Raw genomic sequence first — 23254 nt, forward strand, 5'->3', positions numbered from 1 at the left:
GCGCCTGGCACGGGTCCTCTCCTCTCTGGCTTGAACAGGCTCCGGTGAGGGTTAGGTTCGGGTCTTCCTCGAGGACACCTTGCATACCTTGGCAAAGCGGACCAATCAGGAGCATGTTCCTGCCAACTCTGCTCCAAGGGAAGCTTTGGACACTCTCTTCCCCCACGTATTCAGCACCTGCTACTGCAGGGACAGGCCCAGCCAGTGCTCCGCAAACCACACTGCTCATCCTGCCCAAACCTGGGGCCCTCCCGCAGGTGGGCTGTGCTCTCTGAGGCTCGAGCTGGCCAACCTGATAAAACCGTCTGGGTTAGGAGGTGGCCTGGGGGAAGGCGGTGGCATGTGGGAAGAAAGCCTGGGGTTGGATCCCAGCCCTGTTCTGGAGAGCTATCCAAACTCGGGCAAGGCACACACTTTTCTAGGTGAGCCACATCCATAAAATGTTACAGAATCGCTATGAGGAGCGAATGGGCTGACTTGCATGAAGGCGCTTTGTAAGCCCCAAATCCCGCAGAGAAAGGAGTACGGGTATGACCCCTCCCAGGTGTTCTAACATGGCCACGACGGCCTCTTGAGGATAGGAAAGGCTTATCTCAGTGTTTCCCAAAGAGCTGACCATTACATCTATTTTAACAAGGTCCCCAGTGATTCTGGTGCACACTAAAACGTGAGAATCTCGGCAGGGAAGTAACGGTCACAGAATTTCGGGCGTGGTGACAGAGTGGGGTTGAGGGGGTTGGAGGAGGGTGGTGTATCAGGGCCCCTGGCATGTGGTCCCCTGGGAGGCATCTCCTTTGCAGAGTGTAAGATCAGCCTCAAAGTATCAGGGAAGCTTAATTCTCCTCCCCATCCCCCTAGACCAGGAAGGGGCCCACAGCAGGGATGTCCAGTGATGGTGTCCAGAGCCCCCTCACTGCAGGGGACAGGCAGGCTGGGAGGTGCGAGTCAAGGAAGGCCAGAAAAGCACTCCAAGTCTTGAAAACACCGCTTTTTTGGAAAGCATTATTTTGGGCTATTTGCAAGTCAGTAGGGAAGGTATACAGATTTGGGGACTCCACGCCCAGCAGTAAAGGCGCACATGTAGAATGGGAGGTGCCTTCTCCAAGAATCCCTGCCCCCACCTGGGGCTCAGGACTGAGGCTCCGGATTGGGCAGCAGGGGGAGGAGAAAAGGCCACAGGAAGGGGAGAGACACCTCCCTCCCGGATCCCCCAGCAAGACTGAAGCTGGTCCGTGAAAACAGGCTCAGAAAGGAGGCACACCCACCTGAAAAGGACATCGCCCACGACCCTCAGCTTGACTGACACCGAACAAGCCCAGCTCCCCCAGCCCTCTGGCCTGCATGGGTTCAAGGGAGAGCAGCAGCCTGGTCTGGGGTATTGGGGGCAGAGTAAACCCCGCAAACCCCTTCCCTCTCCAAGGTCTTTGAGGAAGGATGTGACTCTTCCCATTTGCTCCCTCCTAAGAAAGGGGTCCCCTAGGGGACCCACAAGACTTTCCCAGCCCCTGAAACACTGCTGCCTCCACCTTGCCAAGCTGTTACCATCTCCCAGCCTCAGCCCACACCCCATCCCTTCCAGGAAGCCTTCCCCAATAAATGCAGCCTGCACATCCCTCCTCAAACCCTACGCACCCTCCCAGCACGTCCTGTTACAGCCTCTTTATGCTGGAAGATACTTTGCAAGTGAAGAGCCTTCCAGATGTCTGATCTAGTTGTCTCTGGTTTATAGACGTGGGAATGTCAGGTTTTTTCACTAATAGTAACGATATTGACATCGGCTAACACAGCGAGCACTCACTGTGTAGCAGGTACTTGACATGCAAGAATTCACTTAAGTCTCACAGGGAGCTCATTTTATAGGTGAGGGAGCTGAGGCACAGAGAGGTAAAGTAACGTGGCCCAGGATTGCACAGTGAGTAAGCAGCAGGGCCTGGATCTGACGCTGGAAGTTTCATTCCAGAGTCGCAATCTCATCTCTTGCCTTAGCACTGGCTTATTATGGTTGTGTCTATGTCTTCTTCAGTGCAGATGTTTTACTTTATCCTTCCCTAGTGACACTCCTCCCCTTGCCTCCCCTTTCCCTGCCCTCCCCCAAATGGCTGAGCGCACAGTAGGTGCTTTAGAAGTTGTTGTGCCAAGACAGGTCATGGGGACATTTCTGACACCAGGTGGCAGCATTGGCTAAAAGTTCTCTCCGAACTCCGGGTCTAGCGTTGTCAGTCAAGTAAAAACTTAAACTTTTATTTCTGGTACAAATGATAAATACTTTGCATTAAAAATCTGGAATTCAAGTTTTCCTTATACTTCATGCTCCCTCCCCACCCCAGAAGCTTACAAAAATATTTCTGTTTAGAGGGGAAAGAGCTGGTGCCTGCTCTAGAGGCGAAGTCCGGGTCTGGGGCAAGGCACAGTGGTGGGAGGGCTCCACCAGCCCCACAGGCAGCCTTGGCCAGGGCGGAAATGAGAAGAATGTGCCGTGATGTGGTACAAGGGCTGTGTCCCCAACAGCTCCCTCTTGGGGGGTAAAGATCCCCTCATTGCTGGGAAGAAGGAAGGTGCAGAGGGGCCAGGTCCTTCCAGATGTGTGGGGGGAGGTGGGCGTAACAGGTCTAGACTCCTTTTAGGGTCTAAACCTGGAAAGAGAAGAAGAACCATGGGCCACCACATTGCGGCTGCTTGAAAGTGAACACTTCAGGGGAGATGAAGGAGGGGAAGGGTGCCAGTTTGGAGAGCCCCTTTCTCCCTCTCTGCCCCCAAGGAAGGCACAGGGTGGCAGTGGGGGCTGCCTTCATGAGTGACCCCCCTGCCAGGCCACACCCATTTCACAGTCGAGGGAGATGGGGCCAGAGCGGCCCCCAAGGGCTCGGGCCAGGGCAGTGGGGAGGAGGAAATAAGGCCTCAGGAGGGGTCCCCACCCTCGAGTGGCTGGGGGAGGAGCGGTGGGCCCAGAACTGCCACCTCCAGGCCCACCCCCTCTCCCCAGCCCAGCTACGGGTCCTCGTCCCAGAGACACAGCTGCCTCTGGGGCACAAAGAAGTCAAAGCTGTAGCTCTTCTGGCAGCTGCGGATGCCGCACTTGTAGGGCGCAGGCCGGTCGCGGCTGTGGCAGTACTTGAGCATGCAGGGGTACCAGGCCAGGCTCAGGCCGTAGTGGCAGACACAGGGCTTCCCACGGTCCGCGACCTGCCCGCAGCGAGGCAGCTCTGCCTGCTCTGAGGCCTTGGGCAGAGCCTCAAACACGGAGCTGTCCACACCTGGGGGAGAGAGGCGAGGATCAGAGAGAGAGGGAGGAAGGGAGCCGTCCCCCACTTGGTCTCCTCAGTTGTTCAACAGGCATTTATAGACACCTCCGTCCCCATGGTTGCCATGAGGACACAGGGCTAAGACCTGGGTGCCAGGCTCCTCGCTAGCCTAGGGGGAGAAACAGATTAAATAACAGTGACCCTCATCTATGGAGTCCCAGCTGCGGACTCTACATGCACTACCTCCTTCTATCACCCCATGAGACATTGTCATCCCAGTTTTAGTGATGCAAAAAGTGGCCCAGAGAGGTTTGATGACCTGGCCATGGTTACACACAGTAAGAGTGGAGTCAGGACTGGAACCCAGGTCTGTCTGACTTCAAGGCCTCCGCTCAGCCACACTGACACCCGACGCTTTAAAAAAAAATCACATGCTGGCGTGTGCTGAAATAGAAGTGTGGGGAGACAGGGTAGGAAATCAGAGAAGCCTTCTTAAAAAAAAGGTGGTATTTGAGTAGGGCCAGGCAGGATAGGGACAGCACAAACATGCCCACAGAGGGGGCGGTCGGGGTGGCCAGGGCTCGGGGTGAACCGGAGAATGTGCACAAGAGGGGTGCTGGCAGGGACCTGGCTGGCGTGGCTCAGTGGCTATGGGAAGGACTAGCCACTTTTGGGGGGATGCTCGTATCAAACCTGCACCTTGGTGTGGGGTGCAGGTCACTGGGGAGGCAGCGTGTGTGGAGGGCATGCCTGCAGCTCTGCTGAGCATTTCTAAATCCAGCCCTGCCCTGGGAGGGACAGGCGTTTCTCTAGTGCTCAGCTGGCTGGGCAGAAGGTCCAGGGCCTGGAGCTGGAATGGTGACTTTTCCCTGTCCCCTCTACACAGAGGACCTGAGGGCAGTCCTGGGAAAGGCACCCAGAGATGGGCCAGCACTGAAGTCACAGAGGTCAGGAAGGCAAGGACCGCACAGAGTTGGGAGGATGCCTGAGGATGCTAGGGAGAGACGCTGGCAGCCGGCACCAGGGACGGTGTGAAGCTGATTTCTGAGAGGTAGCAGCAGAGGTGGGCAGTGGGGAATGGGTGCCTGTGTCCTGCTGCCATGACAGAAGGTCCCATCTGTGTCCTCACTAAGGGCAGAGGACAAGGGGAAGTGTCTAGGACTGTCCCTCCACAGGGCCTAGCAGAGTCTATGTGTCCCTGCCTGCAATGGGTCCCTTTCCTCGGGCCGACTCTTCTCACCGAATAGCCACATAGGCCCCACTTCCTCCAGGAAGCCTTCCCTGACCAATCGTAGCCTGGTTTAGGGTCCTCTCCTGAATGCCCTGAACTCTTCCCTGTACTCTACCATGTTTCACTCTGTGGACCTACCCCCCAGGACCTGGGTGTCTACCTCTCTGATTCCCGTCGATACATCTCTGCAGGTGCTCAATAAATGCCTCCCGAATGAACGAGCCACTCAACTATGACCCCCTCCCCTCCTCCCCGGCTCTGTGCTCTCTCCCCCTCCTCCTCCCTCTGCCCAGCAGCAACAGTGCCCAGCACCCGCTGACCTTGCTCCAGCCAGAACTGGACGTCCTCCTGGCGGGTGTAGATGGCATCCACGGCCTCGGCACACACATTGTGGAGATGGGGGCTCAGCAGGCCCCCCTGGCTGAAGTTAACGGCGATGTCCATGTGCAGCTGCTCCAGGCCCCGAACCTCCTCCGCCTGCCGTACTGCCCGTGGGTTTTTCTGTGTGCAAGAGAGGAGCCGCTCCTACCCGGCCTCAGAGTGCTCCCTGCCCACCTGCCCCTGACCCCTGATCTTTCCAAGATCCAGGGAACAGAGTCTCTCTGGGAAGGGCAGGCAAGGGGGTGGGGGGAGGGCCCCAGGGCAGGCCCTGCTGGAGAGGGTGGGGAGCTTAGAGGAGGCCGGGGAGAGGCCCAGGGTCTAGGAAGGGACCGGGAACAGATCAGCAGGTTTAAGGGTTTTGAACACTATACTGGACACTTTCCATACATTATGTCATTGAATTCTCTCTCTACCTATTTTCTCAATAAGAAAATTGAGGCTTTGAAGGCGAGGTCTTGTCCAATGTCAGCTGGCTAATGAGTGATGGAGATGTGGTGCCCGATCCGACTTCAAAGCCCGAGTCCCTAACCTCCATCCTAAATGAGGGGGAGCTGGGACCAGGGACTGGAGAAATCTGGGGGCTGGGAGTCCAGTTAGAGATCTGGGGCTGTGAGGTCAGGTTTAGCCTGCAGCAAAATCAGAGGGTTCAGGACTCCTGGGCTAAGTGGGTGCCAGGGCTGAGGGCTAAGGTGGGGCAGCAGCGACCGGTCCATGACCAGCGTGAGGATGAGGAGCTGGGTGGGGCCAGGCTGGCTGCAGGAGTCAGGGTTCCGGGTCAGGAGTGGGGCCGGGGCAGGCACTCACCTGCCGAAGCTTGGCCATGGCCTCACTGGGGATGATCTCATTGTGGTGCAGACGGGTGACAAAGCAGAGGGCCTGGAACTGACTCTGTCCCTTTTCCAGCTCCCCCAGGATCAGGGCCCGGAAGATCTTCACATCCTGAAGGAGAAGGGCAGGAGGAGGGGAGACCAGCTGGAGGGAGCTCAGCCTGGACCCTGGACGCTGCCTGGCAATAGACAGCTCCCTCCTGCTGGCCTGGGAATTTTTATCCTTTCTGTTTAAACCCCTGCCTTAAAAGAACACACCCCAGGTGTTCCAAAGCCTCCTAGAAAAGTCAGTGATAAAATGGAGAATTTTTCAACAGAGAACCCTTCAGAAGTAGGAAGCTTCACCTTGAAGAAAACAGCACCTCTTTTGGCAGCTTGTTTATTCATAGCTGCCCATCCCCCTCGGGGGAGCCCCCTGACATCACCTTCATGTGGTGGGGAAGGGTCTGGGCCTCTACAACCACCTGACCACCGCATGATGCCCGAGGGGCTGCATTCGAAAGTCTTTAAGTCCCTCTCTGACGTTTGACTCAGTACGTTTGGGGAGAGGCCTTGAGATGCCACCGGTGTTTCTACAGCCAGGCCCCCCGGCTGCCCACCTCCAGCCGCCTGGGCTAGTGGGAGCAGGATGGGGTTAAGGGCAGGGGTAGCAGGCTGGCTGCAGCTGTTGCCGCCTTCTAGGGGTTGGATGGCTCAGTTTCCCCTTTCCCTCTCCACTTCCCCTTCCCCTGTGGGGTTACTAATGGCAGTGCCCGAAGCCCAGGGGCTCCTTCCTGTTACTGACTCACCATGTGACAGGGGAATCCTGACAGGGGCGGAGGGAGAAGGGCCCAGGGTGGGAGGGGGCCCCTTCCCAGCCTGGGGGCTGGAACCCTGTGCTCCACACACCCGCACTGCTCACCACGGCCCCACCACACCGGAAGTGTCCCCCCACCTTCTCACCCGTCCCTGCGCCTCCCACCCGACTCTGTTCCCAGGGATAAGTAAGCGTCTAAATCCGTCAAGAGCCCTCCCACCATGGAGGCACCCTGGCCTCAGTGACTGCTGTCTGCTGGGGAACCCCTAAGGCTGCCCTGGCACTTAGAATATGCATGTCTCCATTCATCTATCCGTGCGTGCGTCCCCATTCTACTGTGCACCTGCTAGAGTGGCAGTGCCTTGAGAACAGGGTCTCAGTGTCCCCCTTAGAGTCAGAGACAGGCAGCGAGGGGCCCCTGGCTCCACCACAAAGCTGCAATGTATTAGCTGGTGCCCCAGGCTTTTCCCAACTTCTCTCCTTTGTAAAATAGGGCTGATTCCTCATTTCCCCGATAGGGCTGTGGTGAGGACTGGGTGAGTTATTTGGAAGAATGTTCACACAGAGCTCAGTAAGTGCCAGCTTAGGTGACCAGCAACACATGAGTGCCTGTCATCTCATAAACCCCCATGCATTTCTGCAGTCCTTTAACTCTACAAGGAAGTGTCTCTTACTTCCTTTTGCTGTAAATGATCTCTGGAATAATGTGGCATGGGAGTGTATGGGGAGATTTTCCAGAAAGGGAAACTGAGGCCAAGCTAGTGAGACAGGTTCCACTGGGTTCCTTATGATCCCAGAGACTAGCGAGGAAGGTGAATCGGAGCTCATGTTAACCCTGCTTCCTCTCAAGAGGAAATCCCTTCTTGGGTCACGATGCTGGAATCTCCTTGTCCTGCCAGCCTGGACTATATGATCTGTCACTCAAGCTGGCTGAGGGGAAACAGGAGGCTGGTCTGCTTGTAGCATATTCTATTCCGGGCTCAGTTCCTGCCAGGTGAGACTTGATACCAAACTTCCCCTGCGAGAGCTCGAGTCAGGCGATGTCCCTGGCAGGATCCCACAGGCAGAATTCAAAACCCACTTCCCTGCTATTTCAGCTCTGACTCTTTAGGAAGAACCTCTCTGGATAGTCACAGCATCTTCTGTGACACCAGGGGCACATGCAATACCCTGCAGTCTCAAGGCTGCTGAGGGGTCTCACTGCTTGGTGACATCACTTGCCTACCATTAGCAGGAGAAGATATCTGAACTTTTAAACCAGACCAGAGGGTGAAAGGAATCTGAGCTTTTCCCCTGCTTCTATTAACATATTAAATAACAATGATAATGATAACAACAAAATGCTACCGAAATGGGGAACTGACTGGCGGGTGCAGAAAGGTACTGAGAATCTCTCATTGAGATAGATTTCCTCTGTATCTCCTATCTGTGTAGGACCAAGAGTTACTGAAGTTTATAACTAGAAGAGACAAATCGTTGTTATCATGGGTCCAAAAGAACGTATGATCCTATTTAAGATCCTGATGACAACAGGAGGTAGGAACTATGATTGTTACTGAGCTTGGATTGGGTAACTTGTTCAAGGTCAGGGACTAAGAGTTAACACAGCCGGGATTTTAACCCAGGCAGTCTCACTCAAAGCCTGAGCTCTCGTAACCAGAATGCACAACTGTCTCCTAGATCAACTAGTCTAATTCCCTTGATGTTCAGCTAAAGAAACTGCAACTCAGGCACATAGACAGAATGTGGCCTGTCCATGGCCCCCTGCTAGCCAGTGGCAGAGGCGGGATTAGAGCTTGGTACCCTCTTCCAACCATGCCTGTCTGGTGGCAGGCTGCCTGTGAGTCCTCTGTATACCTGCCCCAAGAATGTGGTGGCTCCGGCTCATGGTTGCTGTGACTAACTACCAGCATGACAGGGAAGATGAAGCAAGAATCCTTCCAACCCGCCTGCTTGCCTTGCCAAGAGCCTCTCTAATGCTCCAGTCTTTTTCGTCTCATTTCTCTAGAAGACCACATCCCACTTGCTAACCCTGGATAGGGACCCCTAGTTTCTGCATCTAACTATTTGGTAACAGGGATCCATTGTCCTGACCGTGTTCCTCCAACTAACTTTCTACCCCATGCACCTCGGACTCCCTAGAAAGGTTCCAGGACCCCCTTTTCCTCCAACCTTCACAGGGCAGGGAACATCTGGCCAGATGCTAAGTCCAGGCTAGATGGAAGCCTGGCTCCCAGCCTTCCTCCTTGCCCAGGAGTCCCTTGGGAAGGTTCCCTGATGTGGCCTAGAGCCCAAGCAGATGGCACAGCTGGGGAAGAACCCACGGCAGGGAGTGGAGGCAGCTTCTCGGGCTGAGACTCAGCTAGGACTCCCAGATGGGAGGTTTCTATAAGGACAGGAGGTTTCCTCCTCCTCTGAGCGCCCAGGAACCTCCCGCCCACTAGGAGCAGACCACCAGAACCGGAGCATACAGCAACCAGAGGGTGTGGCAAGTGTGCCAGGGAGACAGTGTTTGCTAAAGTCCTTGTCTGCAGCTGTAAGTGAGCAGTAAATAAGTAAGGAGTCGTCTCTAGGATAGCACAGTCGTTAAGAACAAGGGCCCTGGGGCCAGTATGACCTGCATTCAGATCTTGGCTTTGCCACTGCTAGCCACATAACCTTGGGGGAATTTACTTAACCTCGTACCTTACTTTCCACATCTGCAAAGTGAGTTAAACAACAGTACCTACCTTGAGGGACTGTTGTGAAGAAGAAATGAGTGAAAGGTCTCAGAACACAGTGGGCTGAACTCTCAGTTTCTATCCTATTGCTGCAATGCCCGGCCCTGTGTCTGCCTTGCTCCAGCTGGAGTCTACTCCAGACCAAAGAGGCAAGAGCAAAGATTTTTCTCCTATAGATGCACCTGAGGCCCAGATAGGTCAGGTGACTCCTCGAGGGCTAGCAGGTAATCAGCCAATCAGTAGGAGAGCACTGACGGGCACTACTGGGAGGCAGGGCCTTCACAAGCACTGGGCTGGGCAGGGGGTTGGCCAAAGCCAAGACAAAGGCCCCTGTCTTCAAGGGGCTCACAGGGGAGGCTGACTTCTGACAACCAAAGTCAGCGCACCACAATAGGGCCTTGAGGTGTCCTTTATGCTAAGTGCTATGGAGGCCAAGAATGGAAGAGGGAGCACTTGTCCCTTAAGGATGCGGCTGGGGGTGGAAGGTGGGAGGGAAGACCTCCCAGAGTGAGGGACATTTCAGCGGTCCTTGACACTTAAAGGATAGAGGGCTTTCCAGAGAGAGGCATTTACAGAAGACAGGGAGGCCAGGGAGGCATGAGGGTCTCCTGAAGCCCCCATCCAATCATCCCTCCATGGTACTGTCATCTGATGATCTTATCCCCTTAAAGGGTTCCCTCTGTCCTCATCATAAAGTGCACCCCAAGAGCCTGGCACCCCAGGTCCCCGCCCACAGCAACTCTTGCACTCCCCATGCATTGAACTGGAGAGCCTGCAGTTCCTGAAATGAGAGACGCCATGTCTCCCCTTGTGCCATGCCATGAGCCAAACCCTCTGCTGGGATGCCTTGTGCCCATCCATCTCCCATCCTTTAGGGCTGGGTTCCCATGTACCCCTCCTCTGGTTGTCCTCCCCAACCCTCCCACAGAGTTGGCCAGTCCCAGCCACACCCTTTAGAGCAGCAGCAGTTCCCAACATTTTTGGGACCAGGGACCAGTTTCATGGAAGGCAGTTTTTCCATGGACGAGGGTTAGGGGGTTGGGGTGTCATGGGCAGGGGGGAGGGGTGTTGTGCAGAGCTCAGGGGGTGACTCGCAGCCTGTTTCCTAACAGGCCGGGGACTGGGGACTGCAGCTGTAGAGCACGAATCCCACTGTGTTCACAAGGATCTCTACTTGTCTTTCCTTCCAGACTCGAGTGCTTGAGGCTGGGATAGTGTCTTATTTGCAGTGTATCCCTGCCCCCTCCATCCCAGCAGGTGCTCAATAAATGCCTGATAATGAATAAACAGAGGAAGAGTGAACTAATAAGAGCATGGAAGGGTCTTTCTGGGAAAAGTGATAGGAATGTAGCAGGGGAGGGACATAGGGAAGGGTAGTGAGTGGCTGAATAAAAGGCTGGCAAAGAGAGCCAGGACACGGCAGGACACAGGGTCTGAGTGCCCAGGCTAAGGAGTCTGAGCTTCATCTTGCACGTCACTGGAAGTCATCAGTGGGCTGGAGCCTGGGGGTGATGTGAACAGATCTGTGGTTTAGAGCTGAATCAGACTCTGCTTGAGGCTGTGCCCAGGCAAGTGTGCCTCGGATCTAAATGCCCAGGCAGGGGTCCCCTGTCCTTACTGGGCATCTTCCGTCCAGGCAACGAGTTTTCCAGGCCCTCGGTGACCTGCCCCTGGCTCATTCCTGCAGTAGCCCCAGGGTCTGGCACACAGCTGGGGCTCCAGGGCCTCCGTCAGCCCCCTCGCCTCCAACAAGAGCTGGGCTCCTGCAGGCTGGCAGGCCTAGAGCTGCTATTTTGGCTTCTAGAAGGTTTAGGGGATCATTTAGTTCATGGCCCAGTGAGGTTCCAGCAGGGGAAGTGACCTTCACAAGTCACACAGCAGCAGAGCCAGGACCAGAAGCCCAGACCTCCTGACTCTCGGTCCAGTGATCTTCATGCTCTCCCAAGCTCTCCTCTTGGCCCTTGTCCAGATATTCAGTTCTTCTTGTGCCCATCCCTACCATGCTGTCTTTTGGGACCTGCTGTGTCTTCCAGAGAGAAGGCTGCTTGGGCCCAGTGGCACCGGGGCTCCAGGTGAAGGCGCTGAGAGGCAGACAGCTCTGGGCCAGGCCGGAGGAAGGAGCCCAGGGATGGTGAAGCTGTCATACCAGCCCTGCTTGGTGGCATCCACACGTAGGTAACACTGGACACGCCTCACCTCAGCGCTGTTACCCGGGTGCTGGATGACTCTCAGCAAGGCCACTCGGAACCGGTGCACACACACTCACTCCTGCCTCCCGTTCTCAGGCCCCCTCTGCCCTCTGTCACACAGACTTGCCAGGGCTCAGACAATCTCTCCCTCCCACAGTCTCTCAGGTTCCCCTTCTCTGGAGACAGGTACTCACCAGAACTCACTTCCTCCCTCCTCACCCACCTCACCCCTTCCCCAGAGAGACACCTCACAAACCTGTCTCCTCCCCGGCCCCTCACGCTCGCTCGCTTCCTCCGTCTCCCACCCCAGCAGCTCACACCTCATCTCACTCACACCCCTCCACTCTCCTCACGCGCTGCCTACGGAGTCTCCCCACCAACACTGCTTTGCATACATGCACATGCGTGTTCATACAACATGCACACACATGCACGCTCTTGCCTCATTGCCTCACCTCAGCTGCAGCCTGCCCGGTCTCCTCTCACCCTCTCTGGCCCTGCAGCCCCACCAACCCCACCACTGCCTTCCCCAGTGCCAGCTCCCAGCTTGCCCCACTCTCGAGGTGCCCTTCCTCAGCCCCTCTGCAGAAGCCTTGGGGACAGGGGTGGGGAGGGGAGGTTCCAGCCTCCCGCCACCACCCCCAGCGGAATGGGCAATGAAGCAGCCCCTTCCCTCCACACCCTCTCCCTGCCCACTACTCTGCAAGGCTGGTCACAGCCCGGGCCGAATCCATCCTTCCAGGCCCTTGTGAAGCACTTGTCCCCCCACCCCCCAGCTCCTGGACAGCTGGTGTTCTCTCCTGGGAGTTTCCTCTGCCATCTTGGTCTCTTTCCCATCACACCAGAGCGCGTGATTCTGGGGCCCAGACTGAGCCAATCTAAATATTTATTCCTCCGCTCCTGGCTGGGGCTGCTTTATGGCTGGAGAAGGGGCCAGCTTCACTGGGCTGGGGAGGGCGAGACAGGGGGTTGGCCTGGACAGCCAGCCAGAAAGCAGTGCCGTCCTAACCCTACGGCAGAACCAGAGTGCCCCGGCTGCTCTGCCCAGGCTCCTGGAGCAGGAATGGGGTGGGTGGATTCAACCCACAGCCAGGCCAGCCACGGCCCCAGGCCGCCCCCATTAAGAGATGCCTGCATACCCTCAGGGCGAGGCCCTGGACAGAGGCTTCTTGTCATGGGGCATTAGTGCAACCACTAGTCGGGAGCGGTGCCCCCTGCCCCCAGCCCTCTCCCAGAGCCTCCAGTGCTCTGTCAGCCAAATCCCAAAGGTCACCACTGTCCCGACTGCCCTGGGAACAAAGTGAGGCTTTATGTGGATCAGCTGCACCCCACTGTCCCGCTGACTCAGGGCTCCTAAGACAGGGCTCCGCACTTCCCCCTCGCCCAGATTCCCAGACCAGACGCCTCCCTTGCTCCCTGTTCTTTCTCTGAATCCCCAGTGGCAGCCACTCAAACACTTGCCAACTTAGAGGATGTTAGCTCCTAATGATGCTCTGGTCCCTCGAGCAGAAAAAAGCAGCTGGAACAATATGCTTAACCACGGGAGGCAGGAGAGCTGGGGCGGAGGGGCGGACCAGGCCTGCCTGGCACTGGCATTTCACTTCTCACATGCCTCCCCGGCCTCTGCTCTGCGAAGGGCCTCTTAGTCACTTCTCACACCAAGCCTCGGGCATCACACTATTGTCCCTGTTGTTCAGGCCAGGAGCCTGGGGCTCAGAGACGTTAAGTGACTTGCCAAGTTGCATAGCTGGTAAATGGCAGAAAAATGAACACAATGAGTGCTCAGTATATCTGTGAGATATTTTTTTAAATCGTCCCCCTCTCCCCACTCCCGGAGAGGCCACACAGGGGAGGGAAGAGTCTCAAACTTCATCTACCTGCAGTTATGAGATGGGGGTAAGGGGCCCAGCCCCAGGCTATATGCAGGAGGGCCTCTCTGTAGATTTGTTCCTCTGCACCAAAGGTTTTTTCAGCTTCCTTCTCCTTCCCTTCACCTCCCCAGGGTTCTTGAGCCTTCTGGAAGGAGCCCACTCACAGTGCCATGGAAGACAGGCAGCAGTCAGGACATAGTGGAAGGATCCCTGGGTCCTAATCCTGGATCTTGTCAAAACCACTCCAGAGCTCTGGGTCTCAGTTTGCATGTCTGCAAAATGGGGCAACCTCTGCCTCATGGTGTGCACAGCAGTGAGGATCAAATGACACCACATGTGTGACTCGAGTGACTGTTCAGTGGGTGATCTCCGGACACTGGCGCGGTCCTCACCTCAAGGCTGGACCCTCTGTGTGACAGGAGTCTGTCCTGAGTTTACCCACTGCCACCTCTCTGTGCCTTGGGAAGCCTGGCAGGGAGGAACTCCACCTCCACCTCTCCCCACCCACTTTCCAGCAGGCTACTCTGTTGTCCCCAGGCCTGGGATCATTTGCTAGGATGCCACGTGGACACAGCATTGAGGGCTGGGAGATGCTGGCCAAGCTCTGAGGAGAACGTTTGAACCCTCAGGTGGGCCTGCTCATCCCTGATCCAAGGAGGAATCCCTGAGACTGGTGTCAGACCCAGGGGCCCCAAGCACAAGAGCCTGGTCATTCTGATGTCTCTGAGGAAATGCTCTGAGCTGCAGAGAGGTCTGAGCCTCCCCTGAAAGCATCTCTCCTGCCCTCTGTTCCCCAAGAAGACTCGCTGTGCCTCACAGGCCTCCACACCAAATCTTAGGGGACCTAACATGGACAGGGTACGGAGAGACTGCGCTCTAAGTCCCACATCTGTGTGATGTGATAACCCCTTGGGATAACAGCCTCAGGCAGCAACGTGGCCATGTGCACATTCCACATCTTCACTGACCGCAGCTCAAGGCTCTCAGCGTTACTCCCGCACCCCCAGACCAGGGAGTCTAGCACTCTGGACTGTTCCTTCCTCTGGCACCCACTTACCCCTCGGTGCCCGGGACAGGGCTTGTGTTTCCACCCTCCCCGAATCCTTGTCCCTTGGGGTCACCCTGAGCCAACCATGGCTCCCTGCTCACAGGCTCCAGCCGTGGGCCCTCGTGGTCTCCTCCCTCCACGCTTTTGGAGTCTGTGTCTCCTCCTTTCCCCTCGAGACATACCCACCACCCGACGCAGGCACACATGACTTTCTGCATATCTTCCAGCCCCACCCTCCCCATCCGGTCAGCACTAAGCCAGGCTGCCTGCAACATGACTCATCCCCTCCCCAGCTTTTGGACACTCAGACTGGGGGACAGAGGCAAAACAGAGCTTGGACAGGGACACCAACTTCGGGGAGGGGGACCAAGAGGGCTGTCACACAGCCAAGTAGAGACTAGGGATGGTGACATGACTGTTACTAGATATGCCCAGTGATTATGTCCATACAGGTCTAATTATGCATATAGGATTTGGAGTATAAAGAAGAGTATCGCCTGTTGAATGTACATTAGGACTTAGAGTTCTTATACTGAGGGCAGGTGGAATTAGGCCTGAAGTATGTATGCTGCTCAAACTGGGGTTACGGTGGGTAGAGTGATGGGTTTCAGATAGGTGACTGAGTTTGGGCCCTACCTTCATTGAACAAACTAACCTGGCTCCTCCTCCAGGCCCTCCCCTTCCCCGGAACAGCTGCAGCAGTGGTTCCTGAACTTTGCTGCACATGGGAATCACCTGGGGGGCTTTAAAACATGCTGCTGCCCAACTCCCACCCTCAGACATTCTGATTTAATTGGTATGTTGTGTGGCCCAGGCATGGGGCTGTTTTGAAGCTCCCCAAGTGATTCTGATGTGCAGCAAAGCTTGGGAGCGCTCAGCCCGAGGGACATCGGCCTTAGGGCAGGGCTGGCAGGAATGCACACTAAGCATTTGATAGCTTCAAGCTACTCATGGAGTCTGTTAGCCTCACCTGGGCACCAGGCTGTGTGTCCTACCATGGGCTGATGACCTTGGCTGCTTCCAGTCCAGGGTAGCAGTGTGGGGGAGGGTCAGACTGTGCTGGAACCCTGCCTGGGGTAGCGAGGGGTGGGAGGGGCCGGGGAGAGGGTGCTGGGTCTGGGGTGGAGGGATCGGCGAGACAGAGGGCTTTGCTCCATCCAGCACAGGGGGACTCACTGCTGCCCTGGGTAGGCTGTCAGGACAAGGATGGCTGCTCCTGCTCCGAGAGGCTGGCCAGCAAATTTGGAGCTTCAAGGAGAAGGTTGCAAAGAGGAACTCAAGGCCCCTCCAGGCTCAGTGCTGACTGTTCTGTGTGACCTTGGGTCCATCATTCAAGCTCTTTGAGTCCAGATTTAGCAGGAGGATCCTTGCTGCAATGCTAACGTGAGCCACAATTATCAAAGCCAATCGCTTCTATTTCTCAAGCACTTAACACAGTATCAGAACACAGAGCGTGCATTTCCTAAGCATTGCCCGGTTTGATTCTCCCAATAACCACGGGACATTTCACAGATGAAGTTTCACATATCCCCATTTCACAGATGAAGAAATGGAGGCTTGGAGAGACCAAATTGCTTGCCCAGGGTTAACCAGCTAATAAGTGGTAAACCAGGTCTGTCTCATTCAGTCTGGACTGTCTCTCCCGAGGGTGATCAAAAGGCAAACATCACTCTTCCCAAGTGGATTGGGGACTTTTCTCCAACCAACCCAAATGGGTTTGGTACAGAAAACACAAAAAACACAAGTTGCAAGCCTTTTTTCTTACAGGAAAAATCATTACTCCTGGAAAGAACTTTCTTGTGGAAATCTGCCACAGACTATGAGGCATGAGGCCTTGAGAACTAAGTGGGCCATGAGAGAGGTGACCCACCCCAGAAGGATTCGAGCACAAAAGCTGCTTTGGCCAACGCAGACAGTGCACTGGGTGTGCGTAAAGGCCATTCCTCCCCACCCCTGCATTCCCCAACCCCACCCCGTCCCAGGCCAACTAAGAAACCTAGAGTTGAGGGGACTTCGGAGAGCTGGTTCCTTTTCTTTGCCTTCCACTCCCGACTCCCTCCCTTACTGATGAAATTGGAGATGCCATGGGCGGGTGTGAAATGCCAGCTTCTGGGTCAGAGGCTAACCTGAAAAGCAGACTTTGGAAACCTGGGTGGAGGTTTGAACCACTGTGGGGATTTCAAAGGAGGTCCCTGCAGTCAGCTCCAAGTGCATTCTCTAACTGGGCAGTCAGACACCCCCCATACCCTCTGCCCCGATCCCCAGCACGCACCCCCACCGCCAGCAGCCACCTGGGCACTCCCTCTGAGAGGGAGCCTTCAGGTCAGGGCAATAAAAAACTTCCAGCTGTAGCTAAAGGCTATAAAACTCAGCCCTGCCCCGTTGCCTCTTTCACTGTCCTGGCCACAGCCTTGGCTGCTAGGGAGGTCCCAGGAATGGGGAAGTCTGTCCAGGGCTCAGTGCAGTCACAGGAGCAAGGCCAGTGGGCAGGAGGGTGGGAGACTCACAGCCTGGCCTGGGGCTAACTTCAAGGCCAAAGCGCTGGCATGGATGACTAGATCCCTGGCATGGATGATTAGATCCCTGACTCCCGAAAGATCCAGCCACTCATTTAGATTTTTCAGGAACAGAACACACTTGGTAAAATTCCTCTGAAGTTTAGGTGGGGAGGCAGGGGTGTTCTGGCCCTGTCAGCTTCCTTCTCTCCACACACACACTTATCTGCTCCCACCTGCGTCTGAGAACCTAGCTTAGCCCTGTAGAGTAAGGGTGGGCCACAAAGCCTTCCCATCTGTAAAGGTTCACCCCCTCATCCCCAACTGGTCCACACAAGTCCTATGTCAGTGACAACTTGGTGGCCCTAGGATAGATCAGCAGTCAAGCCTCACCCCCTACCCCACGGTCCACTGGATCTCCCACCACCCCTGCTATCTATGGCAATCTCTCTGGGTCCCTAGCTGACCCCTGAGATTCTGTGACCTCTCCTCTCAAGCTCCCAGTCTCTAAGACGGGAGGAGAGAGAGGCAGCTCGGGCCACTGTCCCCAGCCCCAGGGGCCCTGGGCTTCCCCAGCTAACTAACCTGCCTCACCTCCGCACTCCCCCAGAGACACAGCCTCACAGGGCCTCTCTTTACTAGGAGAGGGCCTGGGAGCAGGACATAGGAGACTCCCTTTGAATACCTAAAACTCACCCACCCTCTTTTCCTCTGGGTTTCCTGCTGCTTGGTCACTGTTAGTCACTCACCATCCTTCCAGGCTCATTTCCTGATAAACCCCAACACCTCCACTCTCCCCTGCCCCCTTGGGGGCCAGGCCCACCTCCTGGTTCCACCCACAACATACACACACACACTGAGTAGAGGCTGATCTCTGACCCCCTATCCCCAATCCGGGCCAAAAGGGGTGGGGGGTGTTGGCTAGCTCCCCTGCCAGGCGTGGTAAAGGGTGGCACCTCTCCTAGAGGGAGGGGGCTTCACCTGGAGTCTCTCCCCAGGGACCTCCCGCTGCAGGCATCCCAGCCTTCCAGACCAAAGAGGAGAGAGAGCTTCTCTGGGGCTTGGGAAGAACCAGGGACAGTCAGCTTTGCCCAGGAAAGTGAGACAGAGGGAGAGGTGATTCAGGGGCTCCAAGATGCCAGGGCTGGGAGGCCTCACAGCCACCTCACTGCCCTGGACAGAGGTGAGAAAACGAGGCCCACAGAAGGAAAGGGACTTGCTGTAGACCACACAGCAACACAGTGAGAACCCCGGACCTCTGATATCCAGCCCGGGACGTTTCCCGCTAGAGCACAGGGAAATGACTCCAAGAAGGGCGTTGGGGCTGTTAACTGCAATTCTTCTGGACGGCAGTGCCTGGGGGGCTCTGGGAGCGCTGGAGGAGGAAGTGGGGGAAGGAGGTGGTCAGGGCGTGAGAAGGCGCTGGGTATCTGGAGCAGAGATGAAAGGCTGGAGCGGGGATTGGAGGGGGCAGCAGAGCAGTTCGTTGGGGAGAATGAAGGGGCCAGGTCTGGGCGCTGCGGAGTGGGACAAAGAGACGTAGAGACAGACGATCACGGTGTGACCTTGAGTAAGTGTCGTCCCACTCCTGGGCTCAGGCTCGCAGGTCCCACCCCGGCGAGCGAGGGTTCCTCACCTTCTTGAAGTCGGCGGTGAAGGAGACCAGGGTGCCGTCGGGCTTGCGCAGCTCGAGGCTGATGCTGTCGGCGTCGCTGTCCGCCTGCAGGCTCTCCTCGGTCACCTGGCCGTCGGGCAGCCGGACGCGGACCCGCAGCTCGGCCGGCGCGCCGGTCCCCGCGCCCACGCCGCGCGGCGCCCCCAGCAGCGGCACGAGCAGCAGCAGCAACAGCAGCGCGGGGCGCGCCGTGGGGACCCCGCGGCGGCCGGGCGGGCGCATCCCCGGGGACCGCCGCCGCCGTCCGCAGCCCCGCCGCGCCGCGTGGGGGCGGGGAGAGGCGCTGGCAAACTTCGCCCGAAGTTGGGGGCTAGTTCGGGGCGCCCGGGCGCCGCTCCGCCGGGGGGCTCAGCCGCGGGGCCGACCGCGACGTGGCGCGGACGCACGTGGGCTGCGCTCGGCCGCGCGCCCCGGCGGCTCCGAGTCCCAGACCGCGCTGCCCCGGCCCGCCCACCGGCCCAGCGCCGCGGCTCCCGCGGCCCCCGACTCCGGCGCTCCGCCACTCTGTTTTGCACTTTTCATTCAATCCCGCCCCCCGTCACTTCCTTCAGAAAACAGAAACCACCAGGACCTGCCTTAAAGAGACCGCGCACCTCTCGGCCCTTAAAGGGCCCGCTGCGGCTCCCCGCGCTCCCGCGGCCGGGCAGGGGCGGGGAGAGGGCGCAGCGGCTTTGTGGGCAACGGCGTTCCCGTCTCCCCTCCCTCCCGCAGCCACCCGGGCCGCGCCAGAAGTTTGCTCTCCAGGCAAATCCCTTCCTCCCAGCAGGGGCGGGACGGGTGACTCTTCCCCGCCCCCCTCTTTTGGCTTGTTCCTGTGCCACGTGGATGAAATAATCGGGCTTGGAGTTTTAGGGGTTTTGTTTGGTCTTCTAGTTTCTCTGACACAGCGAATTGCTCAAAAGCTTGTGCAAAATCACACCTCACCTCGCACTCCGCCTGCTTCCTGCTCTGTCGGGAGAGGAGAGCGGGGGTTCTTGCCCGAGTTGGACACCGTCAGGTGTGAGATCGTGATAAGTCAGGCCACCGATCTGGACGCGGCCCTCACAGCTCTCAGATTTGTGAGCCGCTGTGTGGCTTTCCCTTCCACCCCGTCTCCCCTCACTGCCCGCATTCTGGCCTCTCCGTGGTCCTGCTCACCTCCCGGGCACCATTCCTTCTCCAGTGACAGACTGCGCAAATCCGGGGAAGGCTGGGTTCCGGGCCGCTCGGGAGGACTCCCAGAGACTCGGAACGCTGGCGCTTCTCCATCAGGGGCTCGCCCACCCGCCACAAGAAAACATGCCTGCCTTGCCATGCACCCCAACAAGGAACTGGACGAAGACCAGGAGATCTGGGTTCCTGCCTCCATTGACTAGCTGTGCAATTTAGGCACATTTGAAAACTTCTCTGGGGCGTCAGTGTCCCCCTGTGTATAGTGGCAGTCCTGCCAGTCCCAGGCAAGAGAAAGGCCCAGGAGGATGTTCAGAACCTATTGTTCCCTGATGTCCTTTTTCACTTCTGTTGAGCTCTTGATTACAGATGGGTGAAAACTCTCTTCTGCTCTGCAGTCTCCTTCCCTTCTAGAGCTTTCCCAGTACAGGGCCCTGTGAACTGCAGGGTCTGGCTAGAATCTGCCTCTTACTACCTACCCAGGACCCAATCCTACTACACTCTGCTGCCTAAATTTAGGGAGGAAAGGGATTTAAGAGATCATCTAACTCGGGGTTTTCCAAATTTGCCTTGCCTAAAGAATCTGGATGCTTGTTTAAAAACACAGATTCCTGGGTCCCTAAATCTATGGAATTAGACTCTCTAGGGAAAAGAACTGAGAATTAGCATTTTTAACAAGGGGCCACTCCCATGCTTGATATAAGGGGTTGATAGTAGGTACTTGTCAGAGGCTTAAACTTGGAGGATCTAAAACAAACAGCACCTTTCCTAGGGAACCACCTGGCCCCTAAGGAGTTTATCTTCACATTAGGAAGATAAAGCAGGCTGTTAGAGAGTAATTGGATTAGCACAAAGATTGCTCCCCTAGGGACTCCCACCCTTAGCTGACAGCACTGAAGATTAGAAATGCCCAGGGTCCCCAAACTGGCCTTCTGCCTGATCAGATACTAGATCTCAATACAGCCTTAAAGCTAGGTCTTCCCACATGAGTCAGCCCACACAGTCATTAAGGGCCTCACCCACATTTCCTAACTTCCCCTGTTTCAGGTCCTGTCCCCATCCATCACCAGCTCTGCCCTCAGCCATGTCCCCAGTCCCCTCCCCTTTACTCTCCAACAAGAGTACAGAAGCAGGCAAAGAAGCTCGGGGTGTCTAATTTCTTTTTTAGGGCCTGGACGCTATCTTTGTCTCTATTCAAATTTTGGGATTCGAAACAAGGATGGAAGACTTCATCTGTTTCCCCCACCTCTTCCCCATCCATAATCAACTTCCTTCTCTACTTTAACCACAGATCAAACCAGATTTTTCTTCTAAAATCTTGGGGAATTTGAAACCTCTGTCCCTCTTCCTTCCTATTGATTTAACCTGACCAAGCCTTCAAGCTCCAGGACAAAACTCAGGTTTCCCAGGAGGACTTTCTCATAGGTCTATTCTACACTGCTCTGTCTTGCCTCTGGACTCCAACAATAACAATTATTATCCTAGCAGCTACCACTCATTGCATTTTTATTATGTCCAGGTTCTGTGCCAAGTATTTTACATGGATCATCTTATTTAATTCTCATGGCAACCCTCCAAAGTAGGTTCTATTCTTAGCCTCTTTTCACTGACTAGGAAACCAAAGGTTGGAGAGGTTAGGTAACATACACAAGGTCACAAAAGTAGTAGAGCCAGCAGAGACTCAAACACAAGCTGGCCTGCCTGACCACAAAGCCCTTGCTTTTAACCACAGTGGCATCTGCCTGTCTATAGCCTCTGCTTTCTTCCAGTCCCATTAGGGCATGCAGCCTGTGCTATCTTCTGTTATCTAACGGTTTTGGTTTCGTGGGTGACAATCTTGTATCCCCAGTGAGGCTGTCAGTTAGTTCAAACAGGCCAGCCCCATGCTGCGAACAGAGAGCACTTCCCTTAAACCATCCAGGCATAGAAGCATCCATTCATCTTAAATGTAAAGGCCCTACGAGGAAGAGCTCTAACAAGCCTAATTACCCTGCCTACAACCGAACAGCCCTCATTGTCAGAAAGTTCTTTATGTCTAATCTCAAGCCCTCTGCCACACCATAAACCAATTTCCTTTCCTTTCTCATCTCTTGCCCTTGGGAAGCCGTTGCCAGCAGTGGTTCAGAGCAAGAGCAGCAGGGTCTCAGTCCTGGAGCTTGGCCCCCGAATGAGCTGTGTGATGCAATGAGCCTGTTTCTTCATCTGTAAAATGGGCTCATAAATGCTTACCTCACTGGTTTGTTTCGAAAATTAAATGAAATACTATGCATAAAACACTTTACAAAGTGTTTGGCATATAGTGCAGGCCTAATAAACAGTAGTTATTATTATTTATTATTGTTTATTCTTTCACATGGTACTAAATAGTCAATCCCTGTTTGATCGCACAAGCCCCATCCAACACACATACATGTGCACACACATACACATACTCTTTCAGAAACATTTTTTGTCTTCATCCTCTTTAGATCTTTTAGTTTTATGCCGCTTGAGACCTCCAAAACTGGGAAATGCGCCACAAAGCCTGGGGAGGCCCCTCCCCTTTGCTTTCTTGTCTGAGTGTGCCTCAATTTGGCAGGAAGAAAAATGCCATGCCATCTCCCAGTCTATGCCCAAGAAAACAGGTGCTGACAGGACCCTGTAGAAGGTAGAAAGAGAACCTGAACCAATGACCTCTATTGGGAGATGGGGAGAGTGCCACAGGGAGATTGTCTTTGCACCAGTGGAAAGATTTTTCTTCCCAGTTCTTTTTGTGGGTGGCTGTTTGGTTTGGGTTAGGTTATAGCCCTCTGTTACTGGGTCCTGGCAGATAAGGTCAGAGACTTGTACTTTGAGCCTGAAGGAGAACTGAGATGGGGCGGGGTGCTCCCCACTGCCTCTCAAGGCCAGCTGCAAAGCTCCAGACACTTCAGTGCCCCAGCAGAAGTACAAATTAGCTTTCCGACATCACACAATTATGCAGTTACATCAATCAAAGGTGTGGTGGGAAAGTGGACTGGGGAGAGAGCTGGCAGGGAAAGAGAGTGGAAAGGGAAGAGAAGTGGGGATGGCTGTGGCCCCAGGCAGAAAGCCTGGCAGAGGGGAAGTTTAGTTGGAGATGGGCTGGATCAGTGACTTTCAGGAAGGAAAAGGAAGCTTAGATGAACTACAAGTTAAGGCAGATCACAGCTCACTGATTCCAGGCCCATGACTCTTGAAGGTCCCACTCTTAACTATCGCCTCCTCCATGCCTTTCCTGCTCCCCCCGCCCCCCCCCAGACTCGTTCATTCAGTCACTCATCTCACACACACAGAGTGAGGCTCTGTGCTAGATGCTGTGGGCACAACAGTGGAACAAGGCAGATGCAGCAACTCTTTACCCTGAGATGGAACCTACAGCTGCAGGAGAAGCAGGCCTTTAAAAAATTATGGCAAAACCAAACATTTGGATTAAAATTGTTGCAATGGTACCATGGAAAATTAGAGGAGACTCTAGCCTAGACCAGGAGGCCTTCTTGGAAGGTTTGCTGGGTACAGCCTAGACTTAAAAAAAAAAAAAAAAAATGAATCAAGACTGATGAGCAAAGAGAATGTCCCAGGCAAAGGGAACAGCTTATGTACAGGACCTGAGTCTGGTGGGTTTCCCAGAAA

General features: G+C 55.5%; 1 protein-coding gene across 1 annotated transcript; it reads right to left on the bottom strand.

Annotated features, from left to right (window-relative positions):
• Positions 1–1022: 1022 nt before the first annotated feature.
• Positions 1023–19193, bottom strand: OAF (out at first homolog). Its single transcript, XM_069470786.1, has 4 exons — positions 18437–19193; positions 5659–5793; positions 4794–4974; positions 1023–3254 (listed from the first exon to the last, which is right to left on the bottom strand). Exons 1-4 carry the CDS (start codon positions 18695–18697, stop codon positions 2989–2991), a joined length of 843 nt encoding a protein of 280 aa, XP_069326887.1. The 5' UTR covers positions 18698–19193; the 3' UTR covers positions 1023–2988.
• Positions 19194–23254: the final 4061 nt, after the last annotated feature.

Source organism: Eulemur rufifrons, chromosome 6 (genome assembly GCF_041146395.1).
Source record: "Eulemur rufifrons isolate Redbay chromosome 6, OSU_ERuf_1, whole genome shotgun sequence".
In the NCBI taxonomy this organism is placed as follows: Eukaryota; Metazoa; Chordata; class Mammalia; order Primates; family Lemuridae; genus Eulemur; species Eulemur rufifrons.

Coding starts and splice junctions, on each gene's coding strand:
- OAF (XM_069470786.1), bottom strand. CDS start 18,697: ATGCGCCCGCCCGGCCGCCGCGGGGTCCCCACGGCGCGCCCCGCGCTG. Junction 5,794..18,436: donor TCACCGCCGACTTCAAGAAG/GTGAGGAACCCT, acceptor CTTCTCCTTCAG/GATGTGAAGATCTTCCGGGC. Junction 4,975..5,658: donor CCATGGCCAAGCTTCGGCAG/GTGAGTGCCTGC, acceptor TCTTGCACACAG/AAAAACCCACGGGCAGTACG.